This window comes from Leishmania braziliensis, chromosome 3, assembly GCF_000002845.2.
Source record: "Leishmania braziliensis MHOM/BR/75/M2904 complete genome, chromosome 3".
Classification (NCBI taxonomy): domain Eukaryota; phylum Euglenozoa; class Kinetoplastea; order Trypanosomatida; family Trypanosomatidae; genus Leishmania; species Leishmania braziliensis.
The window spans coordinates 53,876-65,471 of record NC_009296.2 but is presented as its reverse complement, the minus strand read 5'-3'; the positions used below and the strand labels follow the sequence as shown (position 1 = coordinate 65,471).

General features: G+C 60.4%; 3 protein-coding genes across 3 annotated transcripts; all 3 read right to left on the bottom strand.

The window, feature by feature from the left end:
* Positions 1-2,439: 2,439 nt before the first annotated feature.
* LBRM_03_0240 (putative long chain fatty Acyl CoA synthetase) lies at positions 2,440-4,554 on the bottom strand (the record flags this gene model as incomplete). The annotated part of the gene is made up of 1 exon (XM_001561564.2): positions 2,440-4,554. The coding sequence occupies one exon, from the start codon at positions 4,552-4,554 to the stop codon at positions 2,440-2,442; it is 2,115 nt and encodes a 704-aa protein (XP_001561614.2).
* A 1,123-nt stretch (positions 4,555-5,677) lies between these two features.
* LBRM_03_0230 (conserved hypothetical protein) lies at positions 5,678-6,619 on the bottom strand (the record flags this gene model as incomplete). The annotated part of the gene is made up of 1 exon (XM_001561563.1): positions 5,678-6,619. The coding sequence occupies one exon, from the start codon at positions 6,617-6,619 to the stop codon at positions 5,678-5,680; it is 942 nt and encodes a 313-aa protein (XP_001561613.1).
* Positions 6,620-8,349: 1,730 nt separating this feature from the next.
* Positions 8,350-9,486, bottom strand: LBRM_03_0220 (putative protein kinase; the record flags this gene model as incomplete). Its single annotated transcript, XM_001561562.1, has 1 exon — positions 8,350-9,486. The coding sequence occupies one exon, from the start codon at positions 9,484-9,486 to the stop codon at positions 8,350-8,352; it is 1,137 nt and encodes a 378-aa protein (XP_001561612.1).
* Positions 9,487-11,596: the final 2,110 nt, after the last annotated feature.

The window sequence follows — 11,596 nt, the reverse complement described above, 5'->3', positions numbered from 1 at the left end:
TGCGCTACCGGTGGTGATCCCAGGGGCGGCGGGGTCTCCGAGATCGCGTGCAACGCGTCTTGTGGATGAGGCGAAGGCCGATGGGCTTGGCACCCACTGACGCTCATCGTCCTGATGCTTGCGCCGCTGTGTGGTGGTGGCGCTCACGGTCTCCTCTGTGCCTTGGGCATTGAGCCAGGCTTTAAATTCCTGCAGGAGGGGGTCGTTGTGCAGGTTATAGCCGGCGCTATTCGACCAGTGCTGTTGCTGCGCTCTTGCCTGGGGTTCCTTCTCATCTTCTGCCGCAAAGGCGTCGCGGTATGCCACGTGTAGGGAGTCCTCTTCACTTGGAGATTGCGGTTCGGGGGGACAGCGGAGTGGACTGCTGCGGTGTACTGCAACTGTGGTGCTCTCCACCGTGCTCCAGAGAAAACCGGTGTGTGGATGAAGTGGGCAGCAGCTCCCCGGCCTGAGGAGCCGCCGCGGCAGTGCCACTAGCCGCCGACTGCTCTGTCGGGAGCACATTGATCAAACATCCTCGCCCATCACTACCGCCGACTGGTAACGGCCATGCCTCCTTGTGCATGTGGGCCCCCACACACGCACGCACAGACGAAGGGAGGGGAGGGGAGGGGGGGGAAGAGAGGAGAACGAAGAGAAAAAAAAAACGCCAGGAAATGTGAGAACATCATCCTCTGAATGCCCCTCCACACACACCCCGCCTCGCCTTCTCCAGCGGCCCCTCTCGCGGAACGGAAGAGGACGACCACATGCGAGCGGCAGACAGCAACTGAAGAGGTGAGTAAAGCCCAACAAGCGGGTGCACATCCATAGACACACACGGTTCACACCAGAGAAAAGGCGGAAGCATGGAGGGGGAGGGGGGCGAATCAGGGTTCATGCGTCAGTGTGGAGGAATGGGGTGGTCGTGCTTGTACGTGAGGATAGGAAGAAGCACAGACGCACCCGTACATTCACCAATACACAGGCGCAGAGAGGAGAGTCCCCTTCCTCCCTTCAAAGCGACCATTTATCGGCCGCACAACACACGAGCTCAGAGCTCCCCACGCGCCCCTCGGCCTGCCCCAGCTCCCCCACCCAGTGGCGTGAAGCAGCGATGCACCCGCGCCTTACAGCAGTGCTCTGACTCTCAGCCATCGGTGCACCGCCCCTCCCCACGCCTTCCTCACACTCTCCCCGCCGCCCGCCCCACGTCAGCGGGCAGCGCGGGCCGGATGGGATGCGCTCCAGCCACGCGGACACGTCGCCCATCACACGGGTGGCGCAAGCATGTCTGCAGCCGCAGGCCGCTCCGCTGCAGCGCCACCCAGAGCCGGGTCGCCGACATCAGCAGCGATACAGCGCTTTGGCCTCGCGGCGTCGTCGGCACTGGCAGGGAGAGAGGGCAGGGGGAGGGAGGAGGGGCTGCTTGGCCTCCCCAGAGAGAGAGTGGGGTGCGGTGCTGGACCGCCCTGCGATGCTACGCACTGCGGTGTGTCCCCCTCTCAGCCATTGGAGGGGAGGAGCGGGAAAACAATAAGGCGAGCATTCGATTCAACTGTGCCGTGCGTGTACGGCCGAGTGAAATGACTGCTGTGCGCCCCAACTCTTCTTTCCTCCGTGTCTTCCCGCTCAACTGCTCAGCTCCACCGGTGATCCTTCACACGTGCCACAGTAAGAGCTTCCCATCCCCCCCGGTAGCGCAACACAAGGGTCTGTATCCCAGCCGCCGCCATTATTAGCACACCCTCTCCCTCCTTAGCCACACCACGACCGTGAACGGTGCTCGAGAGGAGTGAAATGGCCAACGAAGATGGAGGAAAGAGGGAGAACAAGAGGATCTGCGCACGAGGGGGTGGGGGGGGGAGGTAAAACCAAGTCAGTGGAGTCACAGTCGCGACTGGGAGAGGGGCGCACTTACGTATTGACGTCGCACTCAGTTGCTTGCAATGCTGGGGTCTGTGCGCGCTAATGAGAGAGAAAAGGTCGGGTCTTAGAGGGAAGCGAAGGATGCTATGCCAGACAACGTGTGTCTGACAGAGCACATACAGAGACGAATGACAGAGAGGAAAGAGGGTCTAGGAGGTCGGCGCGTGCGCAGACGTGTCTGTGATGACGCCCTTGTGAGGGTCAGGGCAGCAGCAGACAGGGAGACAAAGTGACGCATCGGTGCTTCAGCAGGGCAAGTCGGGGGTGGGGGCAACGAGTGAGAGAGGAAGAGGAGGGAGGGCGGCGACAACGAATACGCCCGCCACGTACACGTGTACACTGAAGAGGAGGCAGTGCAACCGAGAGAAAGTGAGGGTCGAGCTCTGTGCAGGACGTTTACCCCCGCGGCTTTCTCCGCGTTCACCTTCCTCCACCTTCGTGCCACGTAGCAGCTTGCGCAAGAGAGGGTGAGGGGAGAATCTCTCTCTCTCTGACCACCACCTCTGCCGACTAGCCCCGCTCCCACCGTTGCTACTCCTTCTCGAAGAGCCCTTTGATGGCGTCCGCGTACCTTTCCTCAATGACGCGGCGCTTGAGCTTCATGGCGGCTGTCAGCACGCCGTTCTCCGGCGTCCACTCATCGTCCAACAACACCACGCCCTGCACTATCTCGAATGAGGAGCGATGCGCGTCGCGGCCCGTCTTCTGGAGGCTGAAGAGCACCTTATTCAGAAACTCCTTGTCCTTCAGGATGGAAGGAAACGTGCCGGTTGTGATCTTGTGCTTCTTCATGAACGCATTCACCAGTGCCTCGTTTGTCAAGGCAATGATGGTGATGTAGCTGCGGTGCGAGTTGACAAGCACGCAGACGCCGTTCGGAAGGGTGACCTCGTTCGTGCCGTAGATGCTCTCCAGCGCCTCTAGCGCCAGATACTCGCCGTTGGCATTCTTGACGAGCGCCTTGACGCGGCCAACGATGCGCACGGTGCCGTTCGGGGCCATGGCAGCCACGTCGCCAGTGTGGTACCATCCCTCCTCGTCCAGCGCCTCCTTCGTCAGCTCTGGCTGCTTGTAGTAGCCCTTGAAGAGGAAGGGGCCGCGCAGCAGCACCTCACCGCGCGGCTCTGGCTGATCTGTGTGCTTGAACTCCTCCGTGTCTAGCAGCTGCAGCTCCTCTGTATTGAGTACCTGACCAACCGAGTTGTACTCAAGGTTGCCCGTGCGTTGGATGCCGCCGCAGCAAACCGTCTCCGTCATACCCCAGCCCTGAATAACCATGCCAAAGACAACGTTGACAAACTCCTGAGTGGACGCCGAGAGTGGGCCTCCACCGCTAAGCATCGCGTGCACGCGGCCGCCCATCACCTGACGGGCAGCGAAGAAGACCTTCTTGTTATAGAATGGCGTGTCGCGGCCTGACTTGAGCGCCTTGAGGCGATCCTTGTAGGCCTTATCAAATACCTTGCGCTTGATCGACCCCGGAGGCGGCAGCTTCGCCTCTACGGCCTTCTTCATCATATCAAAGACCCGCGGGACAGCGACAAATAAGTACGGCCGGTACGCAGTCATATCGCCGTACGGCTTGGCGAAGGTGTCTGTCAGTGTGCGTGGGCTGCCATAGCCGATGATGACGCCGCGCATCATGAGCACCGAGGTGACGGCAAACTCCATGATGTGGGCGAGAGGTAGGTAGGAGCAGTACCACTCCTGTACCGTCATCTCCCCTAGCAAGTCGGTGATTCGATGATTGATCGTCATGCAGCCGCTGTAAAGGCTACCGTGTGTGTGCATGACGCCCTTCGGGTTGCCAGTGGTGCCGCTCGTATACATGATGAGCGCGAGGTCATCCTTGTTCTCGGCGCCATTAGGGATGTGGTGCCTGGCCTCGCTCTTCTCCCCGAGTAGCACCAGGTCGATCCATGCGTGCACGTCGTACTCCTCTGACGTCACCGGGGATGGCAACTCGTCGAGGTAGATGATTTTGGTGTGCTTGGGTGCCTCGATTAACTCGAACATCTGCAGCACGTCCTTCACCTTGGAGCCGTTGCACACGATTGCACGACACTGCGTCTCTGCCAAGGCGTACTGGAGCGCGTCCTCACCGAGATTGGCGTACACGGTGGACACGACGAGGTTTTGTGACCAGCAGCTGTACAGGGTGGCCAGCCACTGCCAACGAGTCTCCTCATAGATGGAGACGATGTCGCCCTTCTTGAGGCCGATCTCCTGAAGGCCGCGGCCGAAGTTGATCACGCACTTCCAGAGGCGCTCGTAGCTGATCGTCCGCAGCCCCGGCTCAAATACGTACGTCTCGAGCACTTTCGTGCGGCCATCAGCGGTGGTCGTCTCGCTCTTCTCGATCTCTCTCAGCTTCCGGTAAGCTAAGCACGTGGCCTGGCCGCGCATCTTGCAGATTGTCTCGACAACGGAGAGGCAGGTGCCACCCCTGTACCACTCGTCGCGCAGGCGTTCGAAGTCCGCGTTGCTCGTCTTCGCCATGCGGTAGATCATGGAGCGGTCACTGGCGCTGCTGCCTTCCACCGGAACGCTCTGCTGGCCATAGGCGTCGTACTCCCGGTAGCACGGGAAGTCCACCTCGCTCACCTTGTTGCGCTTCTTGAAGTAGTACGACAAAACGGCCCCCATTGCGTGTGTGTGTGCGCCAGTGGTGTCCAGTAGGGATGACGTGGGAGGAATGGGGAGTAGGAGGGGAGGGGAGGGGAAGGGGGGAGGGGGGCTGGCACGATTCTTCGCCTCAACGAGAGCACCAACAACAAAAATAAACCGAGGCGGAAAACGTCTCGCTACACCTACACCCAAGAGCAGCTTAGACTGCGGAGAGTGAGTGAGTGAGTGATGATGAGTGAGGGATGGTGAGTGAGTGAGGGATGGTGAGAGCAAGAACCATGTGCAGGGATGCGTGGCTGTGTGGGCGATGTCTGTACGTGTCGGCAAGAGAGAAAAAGAGGCCCGATTAGCGGATATGAGAGGAAGGAAGGGGGTGGGGGAAGAGGAGGATGAGCACAGTGAGGTTGAGTTGGGCCTGTGCATGCGTCGCTGTGTAGGAGGATAGGGAGGGCGAGAGGCGGGTAGTGCCATACCTGCTTGTTCTCCCTCCCTTCCCGAGTCACCCATGGTGGTCCCAGGTCCTTCACATGGGTGATCTTCTCACTACCTGCTTGCGTGCAGCAACTCAGCACAGCTACGCAGGCCAGAATTACCGGTTAGCGTAAGCAGGCGAGCGCGGGCACAAACACACATTTTAACCTGTGTCGTTTTCTTCCCTTCTCTGGCGCCGAGAGCGCCGTTACCCTCCCTACCTCTCCAATAGCTGCGCAAGCGGCGGGCGTACGCACGCACCCTACTTCACCCGTGTGTGGGAGCTCGACGAAAGGGGCACCGTGGGCGAAGACATGCCAAGACCTACGCACACGTGCAAAGGGTGCCACTGGCATGTGAAGAGAAGAACGCTGACGCTCCTCCGCACCACCACCACTGAGGCACATCCACTCGCCTCCTTTCTTCTTCCCCCCCCTCCGCCTTCGCGCGCCCACATGCCCGATTAAAAATCGCGGCAACGGAAAAGAGCACCGGTGCCGTGGGGCGCCAACACGAGTCCCTGCGCCCAGGGCAGGCTCGGGTCCCAGGTGAAAAGGCGCGACGAAGTGTGCGAGGTCTGCAGGGGGGAGGAGGAGGAGGGGGGGGGGCGGCGGACGTTCTCCACACACCGCACGTGCGCAGGGCATCGCTGTCGCTTGGCGTTCTTCGCTTAGTCAGGAGTAAGGCCCGGGTACAAGTTGATGTGAGGCCCAATGAAGCGACCAGCACGGTTCCACGTCGGCGGAATCCAGAAGATGCGCCGCCCTTGCAGGATGGTGTGCGGGGAGAAGATAGAGCCGCGGCGGCGTCGCTCTAACTGTTGCTGCCCCGCACGTGAGAAGAACTTCAGTCGCGGCTCCAGTGCCAGCCGCTCCTCAAACTGGAAGAGGGGCGGGAAGCCCCACGGCGTCATGGCCTCGCTGCGCTCCACGATGCGTTGATACAACTCAAAGTAGGAGGACATGGGGCGTCGAGTCAGCCCCATCTCGCGCATCACGTCCGCCGCCGCTGCCACGCCAGCTAGGCGAGTGGCCGCGCCACTCTCCAACTGGCGGGCTGCGATCTCACGATAGGCCGGACTGCGCACGGCGGACTCGAAGAAGCGAAACGCCGTTCGCTGCGTCATCTCGCCACTCGCCACTGCCTCGGCGAGAGCCTTGAGATGGTTGTAGATCAGCCGCGAGCGCATGTCACCGGGGTTCAGCACCGCCATGGCGGTGTGGCAAAGCCAGACAAACATATCGTCGTTCTCGGAGAGTTTCTCGTAGATCTTCCGGAAGCGCCGGCCGGAGATGAGCTGATCGTACGATGCGCCCTGAATGAACTCGATGAGGGCCGCAAAGTCCTCGTCACCACGCGAGGTGAGATCGGCACGAGACCGCTGACCCTCCAGCCGCTTCGGGATGTCCTGCACCTCGCGCATTGCGTCGCCGCCGGAGGAGAAGCGAGCCTTCTGCTTCTCCTTGAGCGGGTCCGTCGTGAAGGATGCCTTGATAAAGTGCGCCGGGTAGCCAGGCGTTGGCTGGATTGGTGTAATGACGCGCCGCTTCGCAGCGAACATGGACTTGTCCAGCAGAACGCCGCTGGCGCGCAGCATCGCTGAGGAGGACATCAGTCGCCGTGCACAAAACTAAACACGATGTAATGTGACTAGTCCAGGAGAGATGAGGACCGCCGATGTGTGTGTGTGTGGGGGGGGGGGGAGGGGGAGAAAACGAAGGCGCTGATACGGGTAATCCACCCCCGACAGACAGAAAGTCAGCCAGCACTGCCACTGATGGCGGAACGCTGGAGAAGCAAGAGGGAGGGAGAGAGAGAGAGCCGCGGGAGCAGGAAGAGCAGGCGGTGCTTGCGAGAGCCAACTGCTCTCCTCACTTCCTGTTCTACCACGAAGGCAATTATTTCGGCGCGACTGGGGGAGAGAGGGGGGGTAGGAAGAAGAGACGTGGAGAGGGAAGGGGGAGGAAGCGAATGAGGGGATTGAGTGGAGGCGGCGCAGAGAGACATACAGACCAGTCGTGAGAGGAAGTGCGGGGCTTTGAAAACACCAACAAAAGGAGGGGGATGTCGGGAAGGGGGAGGGGGAGCGCGTGCGGATTTGGGCACATCGATGCACGCGTTCATCAGTCCATAGTCGACAGAGATCTTGACACACACCCGCTCACAGAGGAGCGCTTGCGCAGAGGTGCGCACATGTGCCGCCTTCTCTGGACTTGACGGCGCATGGAAACTCGAGTTTTTACGGGAGGTTTCCACTCTTGGCTGAAAACGCACAAAGAGAAGGGTTGAGGCCACCACCACCACCACACACACACACACCAACTGGCACTGTCGCACGCCGCCCCACCCCTCCCCGCACCCTGCGCCAATACTCAAGTCATTACTATTCACCGCTTGCTTGAACGCTTCTTCTGCCTCTCCTTGAGACCCAAGATGTGAGCAGAAGCTGGAGGAGGGAGGGAGGTTCAAGTGATGCACCACAACGCGCAGGCGAGACGGCGAGCAGGCGGGTCGTCCATTCGCCCGATCAGAGCAAAAAGGCGACCGGCAGACGCCCAGCCAGCGAGGCGCACAGAGGGGGGAGGGAGGGAGAGAAGTGGGCACCGGTTGCCACAGGCTGCTTAAGCCAGCATCGGACACACCCGCTGTCGGCCCCTCTCCCCCCCCCCCACACACACTCTGGCACACGGAGAGGAGGGAGGGGGGTGCGTGTAGAGACCCAGCGAGACGGGCGCGGGCGCTTTTTCGCGTTCTGTGCGCGTGCGTGGTGTGTTGCCTTTTGGAGAGCGCGGAGTGGGGGGGGGGGGAATGGAGGGGGAAGGGAGCACAGGGAAAGACCAGATCGATGCCAGCGAAGAGAGCCCAGAGAACAACATTGCCACCACCGTTGTCATCACCACCATGGGCGTGATGGCAACACGACGGTAAAGAGTTAGGGTGTGGAGAGAAAACGATGTGGTGGAGAGGGAGGGAAGGCGCGGATGATGTACGCCGCCCACTTCTCGTCCCCCTTCTCTCTCTTGCTGGTCCTCTTGCTTGGCTTGACGCACTATCGTTTCCCCCATCCCCCGCCTCTTCCGCGGCTGCACAGGCCGGTGTGGTGGGCCGGCCATCATATCGCCGCCACATTCTCAGCCACGCCTCCGCACCTCCTCCCCTCCCCTCTCTCGCTCACTCTCGTTTCCTTCCTCTCGCATCGATGCTCTCCATCGTCTTGTCGGACTGGGGACCGCACCAACATCATCCTGGTGAGTATGTTTGCGTGCTGTGGGCTGGCCCGTCCCCCCTGTTCGGCGCACCGACCACACACAGCACGGGGTAAAGGAAGTTTTGCATGCCTACCTAAGCACTGTTCGCGGCAGCACTGTCGTCCTCCACGAGCAGATCCTCAGAGAAGACCGGCACCACCTCCTCGATGCGCTTGACTAGCTCTTCCAGGTTCATGTTCTGCGTCTGCGTGAACACCGGGATCTCCTCTACGTCCTGGTGCTGCACCACCTCATCAATGAAGGCGCGGCACGGATCAAACCACGGGTGTCGCAGGGCCTCATCAGCGCTCGGTCGCTTAGCTGGGTCGAAGCGCAGAAGTTGCTGAGCGAGCTGCACTGCCTGCGGTGGCACCGCTGCGATAGTCGAGTGGTGCAGTGCCGGCGCGGTGGACAAGAGATTCACCAGCGTAGACGGACACGGGCGGTGCTCGATGTAAGCCAGCGCGTAATTCTTGGCATTCTGGCTGGCGCGGCCGAAGGAGCGATCAGCGTCGAAGATATCCTTGGAGGGTGTGCCAACCAGGTGAAAGATGAGCTGCAGCTGGTTCGCGGAGTCATTCGTCTTTCCAGGGAACAGGTGGCGGCGCAGCAGCAGCTCACCGAGAATGACGCCAACGCTCCACACGTCGCTCGCGTAGCTGTAAGCCGCGTCGAGGATGATCTCCGGGGCGCGGTACCACTGCGTCACAACACCGAAGCTGAGCTGCTCATCCGGGTCCAAGAAGCGGCTGAGCCCGAAGTCGCACAGAAACACCTGCGAGTTGTAGTGGATCAGAATGTTGCGGGTGCTCACGTCGCGGTGCAGCACGTTGCAGCGGTGCAGTGCGCGCAGCGCCAGCAGGAGTTGGCACGTGATGTACCGCACGACGCTCTCGTCGAGTGTGATGGCGCCGTTCTTGATGACAGACGACAGGTCTGACGGAATGTAGTCCATCGCCACGTACACGTCTTTCTCCTCGCTCTTGGGTCGGAAGAAAAGGCGGCAGCCAACTACCTGCTCGCAGAACTGAAGGTTTTGCAGAATTTCAATCTCGCGCAGCACCCGGCGCGCCGCGTCTTCGGTGCGCGAGTAGTGCGGGATCTTCTTCACTGCGATCTGGTCATCGCAGAAGAGAGCCTTGCAGACCGCCCCGTACGCGCCTTGGCCGATGATGGACTCCACCTGGAACGCGTCTGGCACGTCAAATATGAGGGTGTTTGACTCCTGCATGACGTCCCTAAACGGCAGCCCATGAAGGGGACCCCGTCGCCGCCGGGGTCGAACCAAACAAAAAATTTTTTTTTATATTTTTGAGTGTGGCGCCTGTGCGTGTGTGCCAAAAAGACTCCGCCTCTATTCAAAGGCGTGTGGGCTCGCGAGAGAGAGGGGGGGGGAGGCGGGACTTGAGCACCAACCCAGAGAGGATAGAGAAGAGGCCACAGAGAGAGAGAGAGCGGCGCGCCGCAGGGATGGAGAAGAGTGGGGGAAGGTGTAGAGGTAGGGAGTTGTGGCTGTGCGTCGCTCTCCAGAGAGTCCCCCATTGCTGCTGCTGCTGCGGGTACTCGTTTCAGTGCTTACGAGGTTGCCGCCTCAGCATCTGAGTATGGTTCTGCGCATGGTGAAGTCCAGAAGAAGGAACGAGCAAACCACGAGCGATGAGGGGTGGGCGCAGGACTCCATCACGCAGCGAGGCAGTGCAGTGAAACTGACCATGACCCATGTACACGTGCTCACGCACAACATAAGTGGGGGCTACCACGCCAACGTGCCCCCCCCCCCGCACTGTGCCTGGCCACTGCATTTTCACCGTGTCTCTCTCGCGCTCCTGCTCGCATTCACTCTCGACAAAGTGTCCTGCTTCAATGCGTGTCTGCTGACGAGTCGGCCACTTCCCATGAGATTCTTGCTTCTTTTCCTTCGAGCTGCCCGCACGCCCGGACTGCCTTCACCACGACACCAAGAGGAGACCAGCACGGAGGAAAAGAGAGTTGAGCAGGGGACGCTCGGGCCCGCCTCGCCTCCCGCCCCCCTCCACACTGCTGTGATGCGCATTATCTTCCTCTTTCTCTCCCGCCAATCCTTCCCACACCATGCCGCAGAGGCTCCTTCACTCACCGCATCACTGTTAGCGCTGTTTCTCTCTGCGACACGAGCAGTACATTCTCATCCGCAGCTCATCCTTCCCTTCGAGCCGACAACCACCATCATCGCCACCCGCCCTATGCTCGCACATCCCTCTTGAATACCCCCCTCTCCCGTAGCTGAAATGAGTGAAAGAAGCGCCAGGGAAAGGGGGCGTACGAGACGGAGATGTGCTCGTGTAGGTGTTTGTAGAGGGTGGAGGAGGACGAGGATGTGTGCCATCGAACGCAGGTGCGCACGTGCGCTTCTCCCCAGCAGGTGAATGTGGCACGAGCAGCAACGGCAGTACAAAATACCGAGACAAGACACACACACACACACATGAAGAGAGGGAAGGCACAAGCATCACGCGCCACACGAATGTGCCCCAGCACTCTCGTGTGACGGCGAGGAGGCCTTCTCGTGAGGGAAAGGGAGGAGGTGGGGAAACGGTGCAGGCGCGGATGCACACACCGAATCACAAGCATAGGGGGAGCGCGCGCGGTGCCAGTGAACAAAGAGGCGAGGCAACACGGTGGGTCTATGCAGGGGCAGAGGGAGAGGGTGAATGAGCATTGGCACTGAAGGCAGGGAAGGGAATGGTGGGTGGCAGAGAAAATGGTGTTGCGGTGCCGTTCATGAGTGAGTCTGAATGAAGGCGTGTAGGAGGTGCGGGGCGCCAGTGACAGAGAGAGAGAGCAATGCTAAGAGCAACTCGCACCTATGCGCCCACGTGCTGAGCGCCCCCTTTACCCACGAGGACAAGAGGCACGGGAAAAAACACACAAAAGACTGACCTCACGAAGAAGACGATAGGACGAGGCGAGAGAGAGAGGAAGAGCAGCGAAGCGGGCTGAGTGTGTGTGTGGGTGGTGGCAGTGTGTGCACGTATGCGCACGGCTTCCCTACCCATCTTGCGCAAGGGGGAGGGAGGGGGGGGGAGCACTTTCACCCCTTTTCATCCCCCCCTCTCCCCTCTTCCTGTTTGATTGCCCTTCTTTCTCTTCCGCCTGTTTTCCAGTCCTTCAGCTTGGCGTGCTCCACATGCGTCGGCGTCCAAGAGTTTATGTGCTCATCACACCCGCGGCCTCGACCCGTGAAAACGCAGAGACACACTGGCGAGTGTCTGTCAGCATCAGCATAATACAACACACACACACACACACACACACACACACGCAAGACAGAGAGAGAGAGGGAGGGGGAGGGGGTGAGGAAA